Here is a 27283-nt window from a genome sequence, read left to right on the forward strand (position 1 = left end):
GAAGGAGGTAACTTCGTTATCAATACTTCATAACTTGTTTATTTATTTACGATTAAACATTTTGTCAATTGGTTATAAATACATCCTACTAATATTATTACACTATATCAATCAACTCTCTAATCTTTCACTTCCACTTTCTAATGTTGATCCAACTTTTTAAAACTCAATTTTTGCTTCACTCACTTCCTCTCAACCCTAGCTCTTACTACAATGTTTCGTTTTAATAATTTGAAATTGATGCCATGTTTGCAAAAGTATATGAAGAAAAAAACTTAGCCAGATTATATTTTTGGCATCCCGAAGTAGTTGATAAAAAGTGGGAAATAATGATGCATATCAAAGGAAATGAAAGGGAAAAAAGAAGAAGACTACAATTTTTGTAGTCCCAATGTAGAATTATAGATATTTGCGGCAATAGAATAGATAAAGATATAACTTTTTTTTGTTTGTTCGTAAAGGTTATTTGACGTTTAGTTTTAGTTTGTGAATTGTGTGTGTGAGCGCGTGTGTGTGTCTCTCTCTCTCTATGGAATATGATGAACAATTGGAACCAATTTTATAGAGCGATAATGGAGTTTTTTTACGATTGGCAGCGGTAATTGGGAGTTGTGGGTTTCATCAAGATTACAAATTCCAGTTTGGTTTCGTCTCCTATTTCGAAAGAAATTGAGTTGTTCGGAGGAAAGGAAGTGCATCCCAAATCGTAACCCGTCCCCTTCAGAATTCCGACCTTCTTCCTCCTTCCACCCTTGAAAAACTCCGATTCTGCTCTCAAATCTCCTCTTCCGCGATTTTGGAACCCTCCATTACAAACCCCAACACTTCCTTTTTCTGCCTTGAACTTCCTTCCCATATCCCCCTCAATAGCTTCCCAATTAAGACGGAAGTTTTCTTTTGGCTGACTATGAGGGAGTTTTTTCTCGTTGCATCACACGGTTTTAGTCTGTACTAGGTGTTTGGACGATTCAAGTGTTTCTTTCTTTTCTCGCCGCTGCGTTCTGAGTTTTTCAACTCATGGAAGCTTACAGGAAGTGGGTTAGGGATAACAGAGACTATCTTCACTCTTTTGAGTCTCTTGCGAATGTAAGAAACTTGCTGTTTTCTCTATTTGATCTCATTTGCGATTTGATTTGGTTCATTTCTTTCTTCTTTAATCTCTTTTTATAGCTTTTTTACATTTTCTGTTGAGTGCTATTTCTTTCTTTTTAGGCTATTTTAGCTTTGCAACTAGTTTACTTCAATCATCATCTGCAGCTAGATGGCATGTTGGCATGTATGTCATGATGTGGATTTCAGTTTTTTTTTTTTTTTCACAAAAAGGAGTAAATTGCCAACAGATGCTATCCTATCCATATATCTGATAGTCATGAGCACAAAGACCATTAAGTTGCTTTCTTCAATTGTTAATTCTTTAAAAATGAAGATTGTTGAACTACGGCCAGTTTAACTAGTTTTGAATGCTTACCACTAGTCGATTGCCGACATTATTTCAGTTTTGAATTGAAGAAAGTTTAGGGAAACTGCACTTAGGTGCGTTTACTGTTAAAACACAGACCTAATCGTCATTGAGTTCGTATGGATCTTATTCTTAGATATAATTTGGATGTTTTTTATGGTTTGTGTGTAAGTTGTTTAGGTATTTAACTATACGGGTGTGCTCTTAAGAAAATACCAATTTGTTTGCACGTTAGTGAGTGAGCCTTTTCTAACTGTTTGATCACAAGCAATTGTATCCCCCTGTAATTGATCATTTATTGCTTGGTTTTGGCCTCATTATAGTTCAAAACAACCTATTGGAATTTCCTTTCAATGAGAGAAATTGAATAGAATGCCCAAAGATGAATCACTGTACTTTGTCAGACATGGTTATTCAATCGATACTGTATTGTCAGTATATGATCTTCTCTAGAGTTGTAGAACAATTTTCTTGCCATTTGTAAATAGAACTAGGGTGGTGGAATCTTGTTTAAAGATTATGGAAATATCAAGGTTGGATTAGTTTTCATTTGCTAATTGGGAAGGATTAGAGGAAGGCCATTGAACTTGTTGGAGGATTTATATATATATATATATAGAGAGAGAGAGAGAGAGAGAGCAATTGCTTTCATTGAGGGGAAAAAAAAGGAAAGAATACAAGACATATGAATCAAGTTAGAAAAACAGCCCAAAAAAACCCCCACCAAGAAAAGAGATTACAATTAAGTAAGTTTTTTGCTTAGGGAATAATTATGAAAAGTCTTTGAAACTAAAACCCAAAGAGGACGTGAAACCTCACCAAAGGCCAAACTTCACTAGGGTCCCTCTCCACACCATGAAGCACTCTATTGTTCCTCTCTCCCAAAATCCCACAACAATGCGCACACAAACCAAAGAAAACAACTTTCTCTTTGAAAGGCAGATGGAGGAGGAACTCTTCAATCATCAAACAAACATCCCTCTGATGAGCAAGGGATAAATCAATCTCATAAAAGAAGTCATTTCACACATATCTCGCAAACTGGCACTCCTAGAGAAGGTGGTCCAGATTTTCCTTGCTTGTCGACAAATAATACAACAGAAAGGACCCAGTAACGAAGGCAGACGTTTTCAAAAGCCTATCTATCATGTTTACACGACCAATAAAAACTTACCACTAAAAGAACTTGAGTTTTTTTGGAATCTTGATCCTCTGTAAAACATCAAAGACCAACTCACCAACAGAAGAGAGATCCAACAAAATCCTAAGGAATGACTTGCAAGAGATGCCTCCAAAGGGACGTTCCTTTCAAAAGCCTATCCATCGTGTTCATTTAAGTCTCTTGTATGGATACATAATCCTATGATTAATTTAGGGTTCTACTAGATATTCATTTTAGGAAAATTGTGCTAAGCCAATTAAGTTTTTTCATATTACTTCCAATCTATTATGTGTATATATAAGAAATGAGACTTTTCATTGATGAAATGAAAAAAAGAATTATGCTCAAAATACAATGAAACAAAATAAGCAAAATAAAGTAAATACAACCAATCGTAACCCATAATATAACTAATCAAGAAAAGTAAAGCAAATACATCAGAGTACAACCCATAACTGAACATATTGGATTTGAACGGAACTCCAAACACCCTCTGAATGTGAAACTATGAGAAAAACATCTATGTGATTAGGACAAACGATGGATACAAGCTAAGGGAGGGAGAAACAACTCCAACTTCAACGAACGGATGAGAAAACCAGCAATGCATAAAACCAAAACCATATAAAAGGACCAACTCGACTGGTGCATTTAGTATTATATAAATTAATCCAAACATATAAAAGTTGATTACCATTTGTTTATGAGAAAATACAAGTCTTTGTTTCTATTTGTGAAGATTGGCGAATAGGAGGTATTTTCATGAAAGCTCCAAATCAGCTCAATTGAACTATTTTTGTAACTTGAGGTAAATTTTTTGGCTAATTACTTGAGGAGGAAAGCGTAACTGTTTATTTGAGTTTGTTAAGAATAATTAATTATTCTTTATGGTGTATAGATTTCCTTTCTTAGAAGGGACTCGTTTTTCTTGTATGTTAATGCGTGTGTGTGTATGCTATTTTGGCAAGTGATGAATGGATAAGAGCATTTTTTTTTCTTACACTGACTGATTAGTGATTTCAGGCAAGCTTTTCCTTTCATTTATTTTATTGAAAGTGGTTATCTTAGAAAAGAAACAGTGCCATTATACAATGGTGCATGATGTATTTTTGTCATTTCATATTTGTTTGACATTTTGCAGCTTAATTACTCATCAGTTTTTTAAAACTGTTAAAGTCAACTGTTTGTAGAACTGAGAGTAATAATGACGTATAAATTTGTAAACTTCTACCTCTTATATGGTTCTTAATACGGTGCAGGGTTTGACGTGGCTTCTTCCTGAACGGTTTTCTGATTCAGAAATAGGACCAGAAGCAGGTTTTGTGAAACTTTGGTAACACTTGACTGCTTCTTCTTAGCTTGGAATTTGTGGTGTCCGGGTCCCTGTTGATGAAAATGCATGTCTTTATTTTTTCTTACTTATAAAAGTTATAAATTTACAGAAGCCTATATCAAAGATTCAAAACCCATTTTATTTTGATTTAAACAAAAACGAAGAGGTCCACTTTGTTCCCTAAAAATAGAAATATAGAACGGACTTTCAACTCTTTTTCACTTTAACATTGTTTTATATATTTTGTTAACTGGGGTGCTGGCCTACTTCTTGCATTATGCTCTTAGCCTTCCTCAATTAACGTTTGTGGAAGTTTCATCCTCCAATTCTGATAGCCAGCAAGGCTTCTTTTTTTTCCTTTTCTTTTTTGTTTAAAAGAGAGTAATTCTGTTTTCATCCTAGCCTCCTAGGGGTTTGAAGTTAGGAACTCTGGAAGGTATCTCCCATTCTCCCTGCATTGCGAGTTGGTACCAACAAATATGTGAAATTAATTAATTAACTACTACATTGTTGTTTTCTGCCATTTTCTTGTGAAATGAACACTGGTTACTGGCTTCTTTGTTCTTAACTTTTTTACTTGAACTAAGTGGATCATTTGCAATTTCCAATCTGTTATTAATTAGTTTAGGGATTTCTGCAGTTTCTGCCGCTGTTGGCATTATCACTGCAGTCAATGAACACATAATTGAAACAGCTCCAACCCAGATGCATGTAAACGCAACTGTGCCATCTTCATTTCCTTATTCATTGTGCATATCTGCTCTGAAAAACTTGGAAACATTGATTGAGGTTGCTGCACAACAATATTATGGTGATGATAAACGATGGAACTTTATTGCTGTTACAGAGGCTATGAAGTAAGACACACTTGAGTGTGGGAGTGCCATCTTTGTATCTTCAGATACATTTTTATTGCATATTCTTTGCATTTTCATTCCTAGTTGTTGGATTTCAGGGTACTATTTAGATTAGCTCTGTTCAAGAATAGTGGGTACAAGATACTTCTTGAAGGAGGCGAAACAACAAATAGTGAAAGGCATCTGGAAACTTCAACTTCTCATCACAAAGCTAATGCTTTTACAAAGCATGGCGGGCATCATGCGTCTGGCTTTTCAGGAGATCTTAACGGACATAGTCCATGGAATCTAGAAGGGAGGGCATTATCTGCATTAAGCAGGTTTGGGGAAAATGCTCGGATGACTTCACCACCAGCATGGTCGTACCGGGTTCAACACCAGCATGCAATATTGAATCCTCCAGGTTCCTATGAATACTATCAGTTTGTTTGATTATGATCCCAACTTGCTCGACTTTTGTTGGGAATGTCCTCTGACAATTCATTGTGTCTCTACAGCTACGATACCTGAGAGGCCTACACTTTCCACTATTTTGTCTGAACAGGGTCATCGTGGGGCTCTTTTCATTACTGGAGAAGTACTTTTTATAGCCAGACCGCTAATTTACGTTCTTTTAATCCGCAAGTATGGGAGTCGGTCGTGGACTCCTTGGTTTCTTTCTCTGGCTGTGGACCTCCTCGGGACAAGCTTTCTATCATATGCTACCTCAGCTTCAGCAAGTAGAAAAGATCAAAGACCATGCCTTTCTGACTCTGAGAAGGACGAGGTTGGGTTCTCCCATTCAAAATCCATGAATTTGATTGTCATACTCATACATAATAACTTCCTCAGGTTAAAAGACGTGTGCATGGTCTCTAAACTATAATTCTCGTATTAACATCCAGCATGTTTTATTTGTTTCAGCTGAGAAGACGGAAGATGCTCTGGGCATTTTACCTCATGAGAGACCCATTCTTTGAGAGATATACAAGGTGCATCTGTGATGTAACCACGTATTTGATTTAGTTTGTTGTCTTTTCGTTAAGTTTTGCTTCAGAACTTTTCGGTTCTTTAAAGTTCTTTTAGATTGTAACCTTTTGTTTAGTTAGTTACCAGTGTGTAATATTAGGTTGTTGTGGTTTAGTATTTAAACTGATCCCATAAACTCTTTAATGATAACGTTTGAGATGTTATTCAGTTTTATGTTTTTATGGTTTAGGTACTTTTTGAATCCTGGATTTGTAGTTTTGAATTGTAATCGTTTCTGTTGAATTTTTTTCAGGCAAAAACTTGAAGGGGCCGAAAAAGTTCTGGAACCTGTACCTTTTGTTGGATTCCTCACAGGTTCTAAATGCATAGATTTGAGATAGTTTTACTGTTTTAGTGTTTATTAAGATTATGCAATTTTCTCAGATCTGTTACTATAAATAATGGCTGATTTTAACTGTGTTGATGTGCAGCAAAAATTGTGGAGCTTATTGTTGGAGCTCAGACAAGATATACTTACATGTCAGCCTCATAAGATGAGAGAGGGAAATTGGAGTTTACACTTTTCTGGTCCTTGAATGAAGCTTCAAAGTTTTCCCTCCTGGTTTCTTCTTTTTTCTACTCTTCATAGGAATATTTTGTGATGTTTATTTTTGTATTGAACTATTTTGTGTGGTAATATAGCTATGTATAATTGCTGGTGAAATAAAATGTTTTTTTAGTTTGAAAATTTTATATTGGTAGCTTTATTTCAAATATGTAATTAAGTTAGGTCCACTATAGATTATATTTAAAGCAGTAATTGACCCTAATATTCATTTTCTATTAAAAATCGGTACGTTGATATTCAATTGCCAATCAAGCTGATCTTTACAATCTGATATTTTGTCAAGAAAAACAGTATTTCATGACTCCCATATATAATAACACCTAGACAAAGATGCACATTGTTTCTTTGAAAAGTTTAGAGATTTTGCTTTTAAAAAAAAAAAGTGAGCTATATTGAAGGTAAATGTTAGAGAACAAAATGGATGTGAAGGTGAAGACGTAACATTATAAAGAGATGGACGAAATCATTAATAAGTAGCGTTTATTTGACATGTCTTTTGAAATGGATACAAATGACCAAAGCATTTTCTTGTTAAAGAAATAGTGATTTGGGATAAAATAAAATTCTTGCAAAAGTAATAAAAGTGTTTGAAATAATTAAAAGTTACTTTTTAAACATTTGTTTATAATAATAATAAAAACAAGAAATTGAGCAATTCTATAACAAATCTAAAACACTTTTAATATGTTTAGCACCAAAAGGTTGATGCATTCTTTTTAAAATGGCTTTTTGAAGTATTTAAAATATTGTTTATTACACTTCCAACTTATTTCTGCCTTTTGCATTTGGCTTTAAATGTTATCTTGGGAAAGATGAAACCCACTGTAAAGCAATGGTGAGAAAGTTGGTTCCATTTTTTAAAAATGAATAAAATTCACAACTTAAAACTACTAATTTGATTATAATTCAACGGTGTTAAAACATTATGCATCTATGTTAAGGTGAAATTCAAATTTGTTTATAATGGAACGAGTAGAAGGACCATTGATTCCTTGGTCAGATGAGCAAAGATGTGTTTGATCCTAAAATTGGTTTTAGTATTAAAAGTTAAAGAAGTTGGATTTGTTTTGTTTTCTTTTAGAATAACTTGGGAAGCCTTTGCCCTCTAAATTCATATATCTAGGATAGGACAGAGCAGGCATAGTTTACTATTTATTTATGCATGGGTTTAAATTTATTGTATGTCTATGAATTTGATTGAAAAAAGTTTACAAATATTGTTTTGAAATAAGTTAGAAAGTTGATGGAATAAAATGAAAGGGAGTGTAAATGATTGGAATGAAAATGATAATAAATTGTAAGTTGGAAAGATAAATACAAGGAAAGGAAGAAGGAAGGGTTGAATGAAAAAAGAGAGAAGTAGAGGGAGAAGGGAAATGGAATTAAAAGAAGTGTGGAATTGCAATAGCATAGAAATTTATGAAGTGAAGTCAACGTCCACTGATTATTGTAAACAAATTAAAAAGAAAGAAGAAAAGAAAAGAAAGGGGTAGGGACATTTTGGGAGGGACCCCCATTAAGAAAAACCGACGTGGACCACACCCATTGAAGAAGGGAAGGGAAGGGTTGGGGACTGGGGACTGGGGACTGGGGACCGGGGCTTGGGGCCTGGGGCCTGGGGACTGGGGCCTGCCATTGCCCCATTTGCCCATTCTACTTTCTTTTAGCTGTGTGGGCCCCTCCCCCTTTTCATCGGTGCTATTTAGTGCCACCAGGTCCCACCACCCGTGAATCCCCCCCTCCCACCTCCTTTTCTTTTCTTTTTCTTTTTTTATTTTCAATTAACTTGGAATTAAAGGGGGCCACTCTCTTCTTCTTCTTCTTCTTCTTCCTAATGCATTTTGGTTCGTTGGTACCTGGTAAGCCCCACTTCCTGACCTGAAAATTACATGTTTTCTTTCTCATGTTTTTACTCATACTTCATCCTCTATATTTTATACCTCACTTTTCAATACAATTCTTTCAATTACCAGTTTACAGAATTTTTAATTTTATTTCTAAGCACTGCTTACTTCATTTCAAAAAGAAAACAAAAGAATCTAAAACTAAAAAGATAATGATGATGGGGTTATATAATGGGCCTAGAGGATATGGTTGAACGGTCAGATCCAGCAATTGGGCTGGACCCACCCCAACACAAAAGTGACGGACACGGGAAGCTTGGTAGGGTGCATCACATGCGAGTAACCCCTACATTCCCCACGAATGAGATTCTTAGTGGGCTACGTAAAAAGCCCATCCACGTTTGACGCCACCCCCCACCCTCCTTTCCTATCTATACAACGTAACATTCTCTTTCTTTTCTTTTTTTTTTTTCCATTGTTTAAGCAAAATTGTACAAACCACCCATAAGTAACACCCTTCATCTATCAATAATGGTATCTTCAACAATGACTTATTAGAATAAAAATCAAAAGGAATTAGAAGTAAGAAACTTAAAAACCTTCAAAATGAAAATTTAACAACTAAGGTTGAAAGGAAGTGAATAAGTTTGTTTGTTTGTTTTGCAATATAAGTTTCGATAAGGGAGGGGGCCAAAAGTGCAAGGAAAAGGGAGAGAGACAATAGCAAAAAGGGGATTGTGTTTTGTGGGGGAAAGAAAAGGGGAAGGGGGCCATGCCCTATGCCTATTTCTTGTGCAGCATAACATTAATGGCCCACTCCATTTTGTCCACTTTTACAATGCATTTAACCATTCCCCCCTCCCACATCTTCCTTTTCCAACTTTCTTTTTTTTTTTCTTCTCCAACCTTTTGTGTATATATATTTCATTTAGCGACTCCTTTAAAAGTTATAATTAAAACCTAATACAAAATAAGTAAATATCATTTGTTAAATTGATGAAAAATATTGTTGGTCCATAAAACTCCCACACTATTCTTTTGATTTTCTCTCAACTAGCTTCTTTTGTATGGTCTTGTCATTTGAATTGACTCATCAATGTATGATTTTGACTCTACTACTCTTCCATGTTTATGTTAGTATATAAAGTGTATAGTTATACTAAATAAAAAGGAATACGGTTGGAGATTTCGTTTAAACATGACTTGGTTCTCCCCTTTGGTATTATCAAAATAGCCTTTAGAATTATTAATGCTCTCTCTGACATATGCCAATTGTTATCTATAACTTCAACAATGTTAAAGATAGTTGTGATGCTCAAAGCTATTGACTTCAGACTGCAGGGTGTTAAGGATGAGTTTGACTTCAGTTATTTCATATTCTTTGGCTTGACCGATAGACTTAGAACATAAAGACTCTTGAGTTTTTCTTTCTGAGAGTGTTTTCCTATGACATACCTCTTTTCTTTTCTTTTCTTTTTTGCTTAGGCTTGGATGTTGGATCTATCTATATATTTTGGCTTTGCCAATGATAATAATCTTTGATAAGTGTATTATGTAGGCTGGTGGACTGTGCATGACTCCCCCATAGTATTGTTCTATGAAGTTTAAGAATAATAAAACCTTCCGTTTTTTTTAATAATTTATATTTGAACTGCTCATTATCAATTAATTACAACTAAAAAAGATTGGTTCAATTTTTAAAAAATGTTATAGGTTATTTGTCCAGAATTTGGTTTGGTTAGTAGATATGAACCATAAATACGTTTTTCTAAACTTTTAAATTTATTCTATTTTGGTTATTGTATTTTAAGCTTAAGCTTTTAAATTCTTTCTACTTTAGTTATCAAGTTTTTGAAATATCTATAAAGGGCGAGAAGTTTCTTTTCCGTTGAGTCAAGCTACACTAATTTACTCTTGCTAAGGAGGCTCCTAAAAATAAGGGTAAGGACCGGGACTAGCCCTTAGAAGTAGCAACCTAGTTCACGAGGAAAAGGAAGCATGAAAAGGGGTCAAACTTGGAATTAGAGGTTTGATTCGAGCACCAAGAGGAAGCGCCTAAGGACGTCCAAAGGACTCTAAAAAGGAGCATTCTAATGAAATTTATATTCCGCAATATTCTTTGCGCCTAATCTAATTCAACGCATATTTCATTGCGCCTTCGGTAAAGAAGCTCGGGACTCACTTCTAACCTCTCCTATTCTCCTTTATATATTATGATCTTTCTTAGATATTATGATCTTTCTTTCTTTCACCTTACCTATTGAAAACGGATTCCTACGATCATGCTTAGACTGATGACTCTTTCTCCACTTCTCATTCCCCAATGGCTATTTTTTGGTCTGAAGTCTTAGTTCCATTAATCAGTCCTTCACCTAAAATGGGAATAATCTTCTTCTTATTCTTTTATTAATTGATTTATGTATAGGATTTCATCCACCCATGGTTGGGAACTAACGATGCTTTGTTCCTCAGTTTTACTTTTTTTAAAAAATATAAATATTAAGTTAAGCGAAATAAGTTAGAGAGGAACTCATTCACTATTTAACAAAAAGATTTATAGTTATTGAAAATATATTTATGGTAGAAAGAAAACTAATAGCTTAGAGAATAAAATAAATATTTTAATATATCAAATACTAAAACAAACAAATGTAAGAATATTTAGAATCATAACACAACAATTTTAAAAAATCAATAACTAAAATGTGACTTAAATCTAATGTAAATAGTCAAAGTTGCAATTAAAACTAAACCTATTAAGGAACACTACTTTTGGATGGATATGAATTTTGATGTACTATTCAATTAAAAAAAAAGTACTCAAAGGAGGATTGGAGAGAAGATGATAAGGTTATTTTTGGGAATTAATGCATACTATATATATACTACATAGTTTTTGATGTGATTGAGATGAAGAGTGACCACTGACCAAGCATTAACATCAGTCTAATTAAGATGGCCACAAAAGATTATAAAAGGGAGGAAAGTGTCTTTTGCGATTAACTAATCATATTAATTAATTAACCATACATTGAAAAAGTTATATATTATTTACTTATAAAAGCTTGTGTGATTGCCTTCTAGTTAAGTTATATATATTATGATTGGGTTTAATATTTTTTTATCTCAAAATCAATCTATAAATAAATTAAATAAGACCATATTAAAATTTGGAGATAGAATGTATCATATGTGTATATATACATGAATATTGGTAACCGTTGGTAACAGTGTAGGAGAGTTTTAAGTTTTAAGAGGTAGAGTAACTCCAAAGTACAACTACATGATTAGTAATTTTTCAAGCCTTAATAATTCTTCTAAACTACATCTTACATGAAGAGAAGCAATAGGAACAATTCCTTTTATAAAATATATTTTATACATAATTAAGAATTAGTAATATTCATTTAAACCCACACAGGTAAGAGAAGAAAAGGTTGATTCTGATGTCCAATATATATATTATATATTTATTGAAGTAAGAAAAACATTATCGTAATTATAATATATAATAAGACCTAAAAAATTTATATGGGATTGTGGGCATGTTGGACATCATAAACATAAAGATAGGATTACAATCATCCCACTTGTGACAATATATCATGTGTAGCCAATTGAAATTCAAAACACCAAATGGGAGATTTTTGTTTCAACCACACTTTAATAGGAGACTTCTTTGTAAAATGTAACTCAAAAAAGTCCTTTATACTATATGCTTATTTACTTGGACCACCAAGAAATTTTACCTACCTAATGTTGGGTTAACTTCATTCTTAGGCCAATATAGGACATCCCACATTCAATACATCATTAAACCATCATAAATACGTTGTAAAAATAAAAGCCATCATAAATTCTTGTTATAGAAACTACTTTATGAACTCTTCTTCTTCTTATTATTATTATTTATATATATATATATATATATATATATAAAACCATGGACAACTTCTCAACAAAAAAGTGAATTAATCAATTTGTTATTCATATTGATAGCGTGGGACCCCATAATTTATAGTCTCCAAAGTAGATAAAAAATCGCTATTTCTTAAAGTTTCTTAAAATTTATATTTGCTATTCATTTTATTTTTATAATTAGCTATCTATAAAATCTAGGATGTCATGTAAAATTAATTATCCAAAATAGTTATAATTGTGAGATTAATTATTTTTCTCTAAACCACATTTGATATTTAAATAATGTATATTATATGTGTGTTTTTTTTAAATAAAATAAAATAAGAAGTCAGGCATAAATAATACAATAATAAAAATAAATTTCTTTGAAAAGAATCCCTATTTCCATATCCAGAAGATATATGATTAGTTGTAATCGTAGAAGCCGAAGGACATCAGAGTAATTTTCTTTGTTTATTGTTAAATTCTACTGATGCAAACTTGAGATAATTTAAATATACGTGGGTACATATATATATATATATATATATATATAACTTATAAGCCTTGATATTTCCTCTTTCGCTTAGTTTCTTAAGATTTTCCATTGTATTCCAGTTTTGCTGTTGAACCCTCTATTTTGAGAAAAAACTTTCCAAATTCTAAATATCTTTGTTTGTATGTAAATAATTGATTAGCAGATAATATTAGATAATAAAGAATTGATTTTAAAAAGGAATTGAACACATAAACGTGTACTTTAATAAAGTTAATGATAGTCTACTAAATTGATTAAAGTGTATTTGAAAATAAGATAAAAATGATTTGAACTCTTCTAAAATTACTTCCAACCACTTGTGGGAGAGAAGGAAGGAAGGAAGGAAGGAAGGAAGGTATGTTGTGGACCAGCACTCAAATCATTGGGCCCACTTGGCACATCCAAGAGCTGGAGTTTGGGTACAATTTACCCACCTTGCATTGCATACTCTAATGTATGATGGTCATCATGAATTACCATATTATGTCCACCTAAAGCTATTTCAATCACCTAATAGCAGTAAGTTGAATGTGCCAATGAATCCTCTGCCCACATATATTAATTGAAGTAATATGGTGACAAAATGTGAATTTAATTATATGGGTAGAAGGGATATTATAATAATTTGGGGGTAAGCGTAAGTGGGTTGTAGAAGAGAAATGGCCAAAAGTTGGGATGGCAAGTTGAGAGAGAGAGTGTTAATGGGAAGGTGAAGAAGAAAAGGTGAGGGAGGGAGGGTAGGTCCATCATCCTAACCTTTGACCCAACCCAACGGATAATCTTCCTCTTCCTCCACTCCTGGGACCCACACCCCCCGTGTCCCATCTTCTCTCTTTGTGGGTCCAACTCATTCCCTTCCATTTTCACATTTTTATTATTATTATTAATCTCCCCCCCACTTTCCCCCTCCTTTATATACCATATTCTTTTTCTTACCTAAAATCTCCTCTTCTCACTTCTCTCTCCTTCCTTCCTTCCTTCCTCCTCCTCCTCCTCTCTTCTTCCCTCCTCCTCTCTCCCATATTCTCCTTCCCCCATGGCCGATAATCAGAAGCAAGAACTCGACGACGATGACGACTCTCCACCCACCCATCTCCGTATCAACGACTCCGATTCCTCTCGAATGGACCTTCTTCCTCTTACTCCCAAGCAGGAACATCCTGACTCCAACCTCCCTCATGATCTTCTCACTTTCAACCCGGATATCCCTAAAACCCTCTCCTCTCTTCCTCCCAAGAGACCTTCCACCAAGGATCGCCACACCAAGGTCGAGGGCAGAGGTCGGAGAATCCGAATTCCTGCCACCTGTGCCGCCCGTATCTTCCAGTTGACTCGTGAGCTCGGCCACAAGTCCGACGGCGAAACTATCCGCTGGCTTCTCGAGCGGGCCGAGCCCGCCATCATCGCTGCTACCGGTACTGGTACCATTCCCGCCATTGCCATGTCTGTTAACGGCACTCTCAAAATTCCCACCACCACATCCTCCTCTAACCAAGATTCCGCCGACCCTTCCGCCGTTAAGAAACGTCGTAAGCGCCCCGCTAACAGTGACTACGTTGACGTAAATGACGCCCTCTCCGTCTCCATCTCCGCTTCCAACGTCGCCGGTTCCTCCGCCGTCCAACAGGCTTTTCCACCGGGGTTCGTTCCAGTGTGGGCCATCCCTTCGAACGCCATAATTCCCGGGGCTGTTTTCATGGTTCCATCCGTAGCATGCTCTTCCACCCGTCCACAGTTGTTCTCATTCTCGACTCCGGCGGCACCGCTTATCAACACGACGGCGCGGCCAATTTCCGCCTTCCCGTCGAAGGCAGAGACATCTCACATTCAATCGAGCCCCACCAATCAAAGCTCGAGCACATCAAGCTCCTCCGCTTCCAAATCTCAATCCGTCATGGCACCGATATCGAGCTCGAGCGGAAAAACGACGACGCAGATGCTTAGAGATTTCTCGTTGGAGATATACGACAAGGAAGAGCTTCAATTCATGTCAAGCTCGTCGTCAAAACATTGAGGAGTAGGAAAGAAGGAAAAGAGAATAGATTGGAAATGAAATTGGATTCTGTATGAGCCTGTGTAGTGTATCCGCCATTGGGAAACCAGAAAAGAAAGATTGGGTGGAAGAAAAAAGGGGGGGTGGAAAGAAGGAGAAAAGTATGTGTGTGTGTGTGTGTTTCTCCTTGGAAGTGGAGCGGAAGGAAGGGGAAGCACGAGGTGATCACGTGATAGACGTGAGGATCGAAAAGTAAATGCACGTGTAAGGTGGGGGTGGGGGTGGTGTCTTTCTTTTTAAAATTTTAATTTTTGGTGAAGAAGGAGAGGGGACCAGATGTGGTAGGGAGGTGGGTCAACACTACGGAAAGAGAGAAACTCTTTTGTTTTAAACATTTGGAAAAGAAAGATGGGAAGAGGAAGGAGATGAAGGAGATGAAGGAGATGAAGGAGATGAAGGGCGAAGAAGCAGCAGTGGGGTCCAGGTGAGTGGTGGAAAGGAGCTTTGTGGTGCTCCGTGGACCGCAAAAGACGGGCGTAGGGACCAGTATTGAAGGTCGAAGTGTGTCATGTGATGGAGGTGGGGGAGGTGGGCCCGGGTCCACTTAGATGTGGGCCAAAGGCGGCCCTTTGGGCCTGCAGGAGGAGCAGCAACAGCAGCAGCAGCAGCAGCAGCATCATGTGGTGGTCCCCTCCCCCCACATCCCAGGTTCATGTATGGGTGGAGGATAAGAGGACACGTGTTCAGATAGTGGGCCAGCTTAGGGTTATACACGTGGATGAATGAGATTGGTTTGGTATCAGATGCTTTTGTGGAAAATACATAGGTGGGTTTGGTTGGTTGGTTCTTTTGGTGTGTGAGAGAGAGAGAGAGAGCGTGTGATTTTGTAAATTCATTCTTTACCTCAATTCTTCATAATCCATTCATCATTACTTACTCTCCCTCACTCCCCACTATAAACACACACATATACTATATACCCTTCTTTATTTTACTTGTGTCCATGTTTTGGTTTTCTAGTTTTCATTTCAATAGTTTTTATGTTGGAATGGGAATGGAACAACTAAAATCCAACATCATTTTGCTTTAATGCTATATATATATATATTTATTGACATATTAGGAGTGCTAATAATACTTCTCCTATATCTTCTTCTTTAGACTAATAAATAAATGCGGGTAAGAGAAAGGTGAGAGTGGAGATTTCATCACAGTGGTTCATTAGTAGAACAATACATTTTTAAATTCTTAACTTTCTAAACTCCTTAATTCCTCTATGCAATTTCATCATCTAATTCTTTCATGCAGGTCTCGGCTAATTATTGTGGACTAAGCTCTCTAAGTTTCCTAAGGGCTGTGCATGTGTATGTGTATGTGTATATATCTCATGAAAATTAATTTTCATACACCAAAAAACTAACTCATTCATTCTATTTATTTTAAAAGAATAATGATAATAGTAAAAAAAAAAAAAAAAAAAAACCCTAAGCTGACTTTGCGCTAGTTTCCATTACATTTCAACTTACTTTTCAATGTCCATTAAATCCCGTATGTATGATTCTTGGACATAGTATCACCATTCTTATTCTTTCTTGTTTTGCTACCCATATTCCTCTTGTTAGCCTTTTTTTAGACTTTTTTATTTATTTATTTAACAATAATGAAAACGAGGGGATGTGTGGATAATCTGTAGAGAAAAAAAAAATTCTAATTCATTCCCACCTAAAATGAGCTAGTAATGATCTGTGTTACACTAAATTTGAGAACTATTCTTATTGATTACATCATTTTAGAAGAATAGGGAATGTTGTTCTCATTCTCTGTCTGAATGAATCTCACCCATCAACTTATTAAATTTGAATTGATTTACCCATTTAAATGGTTAAAGTATATATTCTTGATTAAGAGCTCACATTCAAATTATCCACCCCACTTGTTAAACTTTAGAAAATTTGAATTTGATCTTCATATCAACCCATAATAAATAATATCAATGTATTAAGTGTTAGCTTCAAATAATAGAGATGCTATTAACGCTATAATGAACCCCATAGGGTTACAAACGCCACTCCCAATAAATTAGGAAGAAAAGGATGGCTATTGCGTCTATGAATTCTTCATTCATTTTGGTTATAGTAACTAACAAAATTTTGCAGAGCAGAGCTGTAAAGACACACCTTTTTATCTCGAACAAACATAAAGCTTCAAAATGAGAGAGAGAGAGAGAGAGAGAGAGAGAGGTTATTTAGATAGTGAGGTTCTCCTGGATGCCAAGAAATGAACCAACAATTTTTCCTCCAACATCTGGAAAATTTTCATGACCTGGAAGAGATCTTACTCTCCCTCTTCTATCAACTTCAACTGGGTATTTCAGAAGGTGTCCTCTCATCTCTGTTACATCATCTGCAGCAAACTGTTTCCAGTTTAGTTCTCCCATTGTTCTAACTCTTTTCACGCATTCTAGGCTCTCCGGGTGGTTGAAACACTCCTCGGTAGTTCCCATATGCTCCGCCCACAACGACATCCTATATCCATAGATCTACAGGGCAGCACATTCAGATCCCAGAAAGAATGCAGAAATGCAGTTTTATGTAAATGAACGACAAATTGGTGCTTCCCAAATTCTTAAAAAAAAAAAAAGAAACTGTAAATTTACCTACTTCTACACTTTACTGAGTCTATACAGATACTACGGGGAAAAAGAAAATAAAAAGACAGAATAATGTTTAAATTATAGGCTTGGTCCTCTAAACTTTTTGAAATTGATGGACATTTAGAACCATGTCTATTTAATTCTTATACTTGATAATATACCCTTGAATTATCAAGTATTTTGTATGTTAGACCCGGTGGCTAATTCTGTCAATTTAATGATTATGCTACCAAATGTCTGAAATTTGACTTTCGTGTAATCTAAAGTTACCATGTCGCAGAAGTATATGAACTGACAGAGTTAATGCCATAGACATATTAGATAAAAATTGAAGTTTAGATATTTATAGAAACTTTTAAAAAGTAGACTAGATAAAATATAACTTAATGAATCAAGAGGAAACTTATAATTTTTAAAAGAAAAAAAAAGACAGAAGAAGAAGAAAAGGGGTTGGCGCACATCAGATGAAGTAATTATGTAATTGTGGGAATTTAATCATTTCTGGTTGAAATCTTACTAAAGAACCACTCGATCAGGGTGTCGAACTCTCCTCCTTCAGGGCATATTTTTAGTGACTTCATGAACTCGTCTTCCTCAAGGTATTTCATAAGCTTTAATTTTGACTCTATGTACTGACTCCATTTTGTTCAATCCATTAATCTAACTAACATTACTTTTTTAAAAAAATCCGCATTCGATATTTGACAATTAAAAGTCACCTGTCCACGAGGATGTGAAAGTTTCCTTGCCCACGTATAATGGGGTTGATAGGCTCCCATAGCAATCTCAGTATCTCTAGTTCCTTCCATGGATCTCTGGTTGATGTTGGCAGATCCCAAAATCACATACTCGTCGTCAACTATCATGCCTTTGGAGTGAACATATATCATAAACCTTCTGCTTTTCCGACTAAGTGCCTACAGTCAGTTCATTATATCATTGTGATTAAAAAAATAACAATAATAAAAGCAGTGACAAAACATAGTAAATATCTATATTACTAGCTCTTTACGTGGAAACGTAAAATTATGGACTGGTATGCAAGGCTGTGACTAAAACATAGTAAATATCTATATTACTAGCTCTTTACGGGGAAACGTAAAATTATGGACTGGTATGCAAGGCTGTGCTTCCATCATATATTTCCCTTCTTTTCTGAAGCAACTCTTCTTTGTTTTATTATTGTGGTATATGAAAGAATCTCAAGTTATACAACAATATACAGTTGTTTGTCAGGAACTCTATATAAGAAGACTCTTCCTGCAATGTTGGAAAAACACATACAATATATATACACACACACATATATATTTACAAAGAAAACAATATAAAGTTACTTCCATTAGCAGAGCACAATCTGCCAACAAAAACCAAAAATTAGAATAACAACTCAAAACCCAATTCAAAGTAAGATAATAATAACTGATTAAGAATACAAGTTACCTGAGGAGTACTTTCTCCATTAGGACTTCCAGAACATAAAGGATCATTTCCATCCATAGTCTCACGATTTCCCAGGCAGAAGAAGTTCAAATAGTCTTGTGGAGAGAATGCATCCTCAAGACCAACCTCCATCAAAGCCTTGTAAATCACCTCATACATCATTTGCATGGTTTTTTGCTGAGCAATGAAAGAAAAGATCAAAGAAATCAGAAGTATACTTGTCATAAATAAGAATGTGTTGGTATTTCAATATTGGAACACTTGGGACACACCCAACTTTGTGCATATGTTCTCACCACTTATATCAAAAGAATATTAGAATATTCCAAACAAAAAGAAAAAAAGGTAAAATTTATCATATGGCAAATTACGATTGGACAATTTGGTGAAATGCACAAAGATATGCGTTATGCGAGATGCACATACATGTTTTTTTAATGTCCATATTATTATCTCTCCTCATGGTCTCGGTTTCCTTTATCACTTAGCTCAATATTATTTCCAATTCTCACTAAAGAAGTTAGAAACTTCAATGTTCAAAATATTTATAACTTGGCTGTTTATTTTAATTGCCATTAATTAATATGGGCAAAACAGAATGGAAAAAAATGAAGTAGCATTTTCAATTTATAGACAATGTAAACCTTGTAAAAACTACGCAAATCAAATGTTTAACTTTTTTTTATATTCGTGAATGTCCAGGCCAGCTATCTCGACTAATCTCACAGGACAACCAGTAAATTAATTTATAGGTAGGTGACCACCATAGATTAAACCCACAATCTCTTATTTAGTTATCGAGATTATGTCTACTTTATTACCACTAGGTCAACATGATGGTTAAATGTTTAATTATATTGAATAGAAAATTTAATGAGAATAGGGCTTATAGGTGAAGTGGGATGATTTGAAGAAAATTTTTATTCCAGAACTTTAGTCATAATCTACAATTGATTTAGAAATGAAGGTTATTTTCTCTTTAAAGTTATTCTAATTAGGGAAGTATATGCTTCCTAAAAAAAGTTATTCTAATTAGGGAAGTATATGCTTCCTAAAAAAAGTTATTCTAATTAGGGAAGTATATGCTTCCTAAAAAAAGTTATTCTAAGAAGGGAAGTGTATGCTTCCTAGCACCCAGTTTTCCAATATATCACTGACTTTACCCCGAACATATTAGTTAGATAACTCTAGTTCAGAATCCTCTTGAATCATCGTGGAGATTATTGGAGCCAATAAATGCTGACACAATAACTAATATACCATCAAGCAAGTAAATTTAATAATGCAAAACGGTAAAATTCAGCCTAGGCTACTAGTGAGTCTACCTGCCAAAATAGTATTCTCTGAGTAGCAGCAGCGGTTGGAACACCCTCAGGCCACATGGGGATGACAATATATGCAGCAAACCTTTCATTTGCTCTGATTTTATCAGCAATCTTAAGGGCAATTTCCATTGGAATCAAATTGTTGGCACCTGAAAATATCAGAAATGTGCAAAATTAACAATTCACTACTCCAATGTTGTACTGTCATCGTACTGCATGACGTATTCTATTCTTCTAGGCAAAGTAAAAAAGAACTTCTAAAAAAAAGGCAAAGTAAAAAGGATTGAACTTGAAAGGCTGCCAAAGATTTATATTTTGAAATTTTAACATCCGTTCTAAATGGATGTTTTTTTTTTTTTTCTTTTATAGTCGCACAAACTCAACCCTTGCTCAATGCTAAAAGTTAGATTATAGGTACTGATGATTCAGATGCAATACATATACAGAAGATGCTTTTTTGGTTTTCTATATCTTTTGAGTTCTGTCTACTTTACCTATATCTTTATTTGAATTCCAATTGAAGGATGACCCGATGAAATACTGGTTCTCTATATAAATGTAATGTTGCGCAGCTCGAATGGCTTTCACGTAGGCTGTGTGTATACTCATGTCAATCAACACATTCTTTCCACATACGAGGTTCTGCATTGTAAAATATTAGGCAATAAGCATGTTATACAGTCACAAATACAAAATAAATACATCCATATATTACTATGCCAATTTTATATTTATATTTAGTACAGTACTAGATTTGATTGAAAATATAGCAACCATAAAGGTTCTTTACCTTGCTTGGGGCATCTTTTGGCTCCTTTGGGAAATCTTTAACAGAAGTTGAATCAATTGACCGAAAAATCTGCAGTATTAATGAAAATTTATCATAAGGAACAAAGAGAATCCATTAAAAAGGTTGTCTTCTCTCTTATACGATTAAACAGAACTGAGCAAACAGTTTCAATTGCCAAACCTTTTATTACCTAAGTAAACGTCCACATATAAATTAAGAAGGGGAAAAGCATTACCTGCACATGCCATGATTCAGGGTCATTTTCATTAGTGCAGTACGCTTCAGAAATTCCAACTATGTCATGAATTCTTTCAATACTCAGCAAAGCATCATCATATGATTTCAACTTCTTTATCCCGTGAGGTTTTGAAGCCCTCCTCCATCGCTCCTCAAAGTTAGTCAGAACATCATATGCTGCTGGACCCTCGATTTTGCTGTGTAGATCGTGCCATGGTTCTCTTGGACAACCAACAACACTACCCTGTTCAACTGAGCGATTTTGTTAGTTCATAAAATCAATTCAAATTTTAGTAACCCTAGTTCAATAATATACTAGTCTTTTCTTTTGCTCCTAAAAATTCATTCTAGAATGGTGTTACAGCTTCCAGTCAGGTCTTTTGTCTAACTGATTATTGATTTCAAATATTCAAACTCTAGTTATTTTCAAGTAGAATAGAATTGACAATTTGACTTTACAATAAGAGGGCTTTCACTGGTTGAAATGTAAATGACAACAACCTTCAATCTCTCAGCCAAGATATTAGCAACGGTTTTCTAGTATTTGTAATCAAGCTAATAAATCTAAAGTCTTTTACCTTCTTAACATTTTCTCTCTCCAAAATAAGATAATAAAAAATTCAGTAGGAATTTTAGGTGAGCTTCCATCTTAACCTGAATGGAATTGTATCTCATTTCTAGAATAAAATACTAAAAAACTCAAAATTTTCCACTCTATGCTTTTGATTTCTGTCGTCCACAACCCTCTTCTCCCAACCTGATACCTGTTCTTAATCACAACTCCATGTTTACTGGCTGCAGAAAACCTGTAAAAGAGAGCTAAAATTTCGTCCCCTTCTCTTAACCAAACAAGTTCTTTTTCTTTTAAGACATTTTGTTTATACTTCCCTCATCAAAGCTTTATGATACTTTTACTTGTTTGGGAACTGTATAGTCATTTCAGTTCAATGCTTCTCTTCATTTCAAGGGCCCATTTACTCTTGACCGTATATATTTTGTTATTCAGTTCATTCAGGCAGCCCACTTTCATTTTTATGGTCACCTCTTGACTAGTTGACTTGTTCATTTTTACGGTTCTTCAATCTCTCATTTTAGGTACTTCAATCCCTTTAATGAATGCCCCAAATTCGTTAAATGAAAACAAGAAAGAAAAAGAAATAGAGGAAGAAAATTTTAATTGGGTTATCCAAGAAAAAAATGGAAAATATATTAGGGTTATTCGTATTTTTGGCATAGATCAACCTTTCCTCTTGCATCATATTAATTATTACCACAAAACTATTTTCATTATCAACAGACAAGTGGGACATAGTCAACAGTTTACCGTGTATGTAGGATTGTGGTAATCGTCCTTGTGTATTGTTTGAAGGGTCCGAAATATGGGATGTGATGGAGTATCATACCGCCCGTCACATAAATCAAGCCCTCCAACAAAAGCTATAATCTTTCTTCTATTATTTCCAGCATCAGCATCCACAATAACTGTTTTCTGATGATGTGTATATATAGTTCCAACTTCCTGAATATATACAAAGATGAGCAAGAATCACAAAAGGGAAGATTTCCAGGCCAAACAGAAAATTGAAAAAAATATACAAACATCATCAAAAGTTCAGAATATGAGCACTCCAAAAAAAATAAAGGTCTAAGTGAGGAATCATTTTGTAGTTTAGCCAAAGTTGCTGTTCTTTAATAAAATAAAGAAGATATAAATTTACCAAGATATTCCTTTTTAACAAACAAATTATACTGATCGTACGAAAAAATTCTAGCTTCATTAACAAAATGGTATTAGTTTCTGGCATAATACAAAATTTATCTTCTTTTGTCTCCAAAATTTAATGAAGATATAGATTAAAGAATTTTCATTTGACCAATTCAACAATCTAGTCCTGATCTTGATACAAACTTCTTTACCACGAAAGTAGAGGTTATTCCCGTTATACTACCATCAAGATGGTATGATTACTTAAGGATATATATTCAGGTTCCTACACCACATACATCATACATTCGACCTATCAATGCCAAAATAAATTTTTCATCAAAATAGAAACAACCAAAAAATAAAAATATACAGGTTTAAATTTCCAATTTCCTTGGCATAATCAAGTTGAAGAACAACAAAAATCTGAAAAGAGATAGAAGTGATTAGTTAATACTGAACTTCTGGCATCTATTGTTCATTGAAGTATTCTCATTTCTTACCCAAAAAAAGGAATAAATATTTACCTTTTGCTTAACCCAGCTATGTCGTTTTCCAGCAATCCGAGGACAAAGTATCACTTGTACAGAGGAGTGTTTGAAAAAACGGCGAGTTTCCTCATCATGGGTTTGCATGAAACCATCCTGCAATAATTAACATATGTTCTCAGAAGAGTATGATAACAAATCCTTCAAAGCCAATGCAAAGTAAACTGAAAAACCATGATTACAATTTACAAACTCTTAGCACGATCTCATACTTCATGCATATTCTAACAGTTGAGATGAAACGATGGTAGAGTATGTCCACCTGGTAAAAGAGAGTTTCTAACAGATCCTTCTTCTTGATAGTTTATCAAGAGTTCAAAGTTCTGCAGCTTGTCTCCAGCTCATTATTGAAGCTCGTAAACTCATAAATTTCACAGAACACAAGAATAATATTTTCTTTGGAAGGTAGGTTTCCGAATAGATGGTATTTCGGCAAACAAACTTATATTCAAAACAGAAATTGGTTTACCATTAAAAAAATTAAAGGAAAATTCAATCACCCAAGAGACGAATAAAAACTAGGAAAAGAAAGAATCGATATTCCCACATTTCAAATCAAAGTAAATTAGTTTTTTTTTCTTTTCATTTAGTTACATATAGCATTCCCACCTGTCCTGTATTTAATTTAAAGTAATTTTAGGAAAGACAACTATGATAAACAGGAAATGTAAAAGGAATAAACACCAGGGAAAGCAACTTACAGTTTTATAACCCAAAATGCTCCTAGAAGTGGGATCGTCCCAAACAAGAAGCAAAACTCTCACTCCCTCTTGAGACTTTGACCTCAGAAGATCTCCAAGAGTACACTCTGTTCCATAGCCAGTATCCCGAACTAATTTCACTTTGTGCCACACTGACCACCCAGTTATGTAAACTAACCTGCGAGCCTGTCGTACAGCATCAAAAATGTCATGCCAGCACTTCCCATTCACATAGTACGTACCATTATCAAGCATCAAATTTGGAAGGTGTCCGTCTGGAACATGGGCATCTTGATAAAGAGTGACGGCTCCACCCTTTCTGAGGGGAAAATACGTATCAGGAACCCCCTGATAATCAGGGCCAGCTCCCACTCCATGGTGATAAGTGCTAAGCCTCTCCATTGGGGTATATTGAATAGAAATACTTAGAGCAGCTCCAGGCTTACATGGCTTCCCACCAAGTAGGATTGGGAAGGTTCCCTCAACCATAGACCCTGAATATATTTGTTCAGCAGGAACTGCCACAGTTCCTATTAGCTGTGAACCAACAACATCACTGTCTTTAACGACAAAAACTACTTCAGCAGCATAATGTGCAACAGGAACATAGAAATGTTGCCTCCATACAGGATTTTCATTGTTGCTTATAACAAAAGTCCTCCCAATTACTGCATTTGTTATATTGATCGATACATAAGGATCACTAGTGATCTTATGGCTCACGTGTCCTTCAATTTTGTTGCTCATGTTCCCAGGCAATTTTGCAAACATATCCCCCAAGGTTTTGTGAAACATGTCCATATTTGGAAGATTTTTGGCCTCATTAACCCAAATTTCTAAGTTTCCATGCAACAGCAAAACTTTCAAAGATGCTTTACCATGCAGTGGAACAATCTGCAAGTTCTGTTGAGACCCACTGAATGAGCTTGAATGGGAAAACAAAGGTTGTTTGGATGAAATCATTTGATCTGAATGCCCTGTGTCGAAACTAGAAAAGGATGAATTCGGAAAGCCATAAAATCGGTCACGGCGATCATATCTAGCACTTTGAGGTGAATTAGCCAATAACGAAGCTGAAGGCTGTGCAGGTGAAGGTGCTGCAGCAGGTGCAGGAGGTGATGCAGGAGCAGTTGATTGATGATCAGATAAATGTACATTGCTCAAAAGGTCATCCAGAGGTGGGTATGCAGAAGCAACAGACGAGACGGAGTCTGTGCTATCATTCCTATAGTGGCCAGAGAAGCTATTGACTCTTGAAGGGGGTGGTGGGTATTGAGTTTCAGGTGGAGGGTAGGCACTAGATTCTTGATACCGATATGGGGATGAACCAGGTAGGAAACTGTTATGATATTGAATAGAGGGCCTAGCAGCAGCATTAGTGGATGAGGCATCGGAGTAAGAATATGGGTAAGGTAGAGGGGAAGAATGTGGGGGTGGGTGTGAAAAATACTCAACAGGTCCAGAATGAGATGGGGGTGGGGGATATGCAAATGGTGAGGGATGTGAAGGATTATTATAGGGGTAAGGGTAAGAAAGAGGAGCATATGGATCTGAATTTGGATGTGTGTAATGAGGAGGAGGATACTGAGAAGGCGGTGGATATTGAGAAGGAGGTGGGTATTGGGGAGGAACTGGACGAGGGTATGAGTAAGGATTGTGATATGGATATGGAGATGAAGAACCGTAATTATCCATAACGGAAAAGTTGTAAACTAACTCGAGAACAATGCAGAGAAGCCTCAATTACGTTTGATTTGAGAAGAACAATAACATAATAACTAAATCAATAAGAACGAAAGTATGTATGTACGTGTGTATGTATTGATTGAAATCAAATCAAAAAAAAAAAGAAGAAGAAGAAGAAGAAGAAGAAAAGAAAATTGTTCCAAATGAATAGTGTAACCCAGAAAAAGAAATCTGAGAAGAGAAGGAAGGAAGGAACGCTATAATTACATAATATGCGTGTGATCGATCTTAAGCGCGTAATAAAAATGAAGAGGTTGAGGACAAAATGAAGGCCTGAGAAAACAAATGAAATCAAATTAGCTAAAAGGGGAAAGAAAAACAATCTGAAAAGGGAATGTTGATGAAAGAAAAAGGATGGAGGAGAAAGAATATACCTGAATAAGACAAGAAAAATGGAATGAATCTTCGGGTTGGGAGGAAAGAGGAGGGAAGGGAAGGGAAGGGAAGAAAAACAATTGGGAGATGGGGCATTCCAATTTATATCATGGAATTTTCTCAATCTGATTCTGGAGCGCGCGCAAGAAAGCGATTACCGGTTCATCCAAGCCAAGTGGAAACATTCTTTTCTCTCTCTCTCCCTCTTTTTTAATAAATAATAAAGTTTTTATCTATTGGGCTAGATGGCTATTCATTCTTGGGCCATGAAAACTTTAAAAAAGAGGCCTCAGCCTGTTTACCAATGGGCCAACTACATATGGAATAATGATACTATTGTAGAAGTAGACTTCTTATTCTTAACATGTAGTTTAAAATTTTATTCAACAAAATTCCCAAAACCCTTTTTTTTTTCAAATATAATATTAAGAGGGTAGAGTCATCGATGAAAATGACAGCATACTTAAATTTTATTATATTAACAAAAATTCAATGGTCTCTTTACACATTATGCTATCTTACTAAGAGAAGCTTTTTTTTATGAGAGAAAAGTAATCAATGAAAAATTATCAATTCATTTTTATTGTACAACGTGCATGATTTAACAAGAGATTTATTTAATTATATTGATTGTAGTACAAAGCTTTGGTGGATCATCTTCTTTTGCTTTCCATGTGTAATTAACTATATGTGGGTGTGAGTTAGAAAGCTAAACCAATTGCTAATAACACTATCAAATATATATATATATGCATTGAGGCAGCTGAGAGCATTTGTTAAAAATATAAAAGACTAATTAGAGTGAAAAACAACAACGTACAAACCCAAACTATATTTTTAGAAAAAAAACATAAATTTGATATTTTTCAAAAGAAAAAAAGAAAAGTTGTATTCAAAGTCCAAAGAGATTGAAATGAAAATATTAAATATAAAAAGGGAACTTTGTAAATACCGTTGGAGAAGTAGTGAGGTTTTTTGTTGTTTATTTTGTTTTTAATTGCAAACTTATCCTTTTGACTCATAATATATACAGAATACATTTGAACATTTTGAAAATATTTTAGGGACTCCCAAATTTAGGACGAGCCAAAAGCTGCT

The 27283-nt window shown here is 35.0% G+C and overlaps 3 protein-coding genes across 4 annotated transcripts; 2 read left to right on the forward strand and 1 right to left on the reverse strand.

The window, feature by feature from the left end:
• Positions 1–178: 178 nt before the first annotated feature.
• LOC101203578 (peroxisome biogenesis protein 16) lies at positions 179–6535 on the forward strand. 2 transcript variants are annotated; one of them, XM_004144942.3, is made up of 8 exons: positions 179–1086; positions 3881–3938; positions 4595–4811; positions 4910–5214; positions 5309–5577; positions 5715–5782; positions 6073–6134; positions 6251–6535. In XM_004144942.3, the coding sequence occupies exons 1-8, from the start codon at positions 1018–1020 to the stop codon at positions 6310–6312; spliced, it is 1110 nt and encodes a 369-aa protein (XP_004144990.1). In that variant the 5' UTR covers positions 179–1017; the 3' UTR covers positions 6313–6535. The 2 variants fall into 2 exon arrangements, with proteins under 2 accessions (XP_004144990.1, XP_011656685.1); XM_011658383.2 differs by having other exon boundaries at positions 995–1086; positions 3881–3954.
• A 7086-nt stretch (positions 6536–13621) lies between these two features.
• On the forward strand, positions 13622–15656 carry LOC101218711 (transcription factor TCP9). Its single transcript, XM_004145002.3, has one exon. The coding sequence runs from the start codon at positions 13706–13708 to the stop codon at positions 14681–14683; it is 978 nt and encodes a 325-aa protein (XP_004145050.1). The 5' UTR covers positions 13622–13705; the 3' UTR covers positions 14684–15656.
• A 970-nt stretch (positions 15657–16626) lies between these two features.
• On the reverse strand, positions 16627–26366 carry LOC101218942 (phospholipase D gamma 1). The gene is made up of 11 exons (XM_004145003.3): positions 26185–26366; positions 24065–26083; positions 23343–23459; positions 22435–22629; positions 21109–21354; positions 20874–20942; positions 20578–20725; positions 20084–20232; positions 18759–18935; positions 18035–18232; positions 16627–17201 (listed from the first exon to the last, which is right to left on the reverse strand). The coding sequence occupies exons 2-11, from the start codon at positions 25757–25759 to the stop codon at positions 16908–16910; spliced, it is 3288 nt and encodes a 1095-aa protein (XP_004145051.1). The 5' UTR covers positions 25760–26083; positions 26185–26366; the 3' UTR covers positions 16627–16907.
• Between the last annotated feature and the right edge of the window lie 917 nt (positions 26367–27283).

This window comes from Cucumis sativus, chromosome 6, assembly GCF_000004075.3.
Source record: "Cucumis sativus cultivar 9930 chromosome 6, Cucumber_9930_V3, whole genome shotgun sequence".
In the NCBI taxonomy this organism is placed as follows: Eukaryota; Viridiplantae; Streptophyta; class Magnoliopsida; order Cucurbitales; family Cucurbitaceae; genus Cucumis; species Cucumis sativus.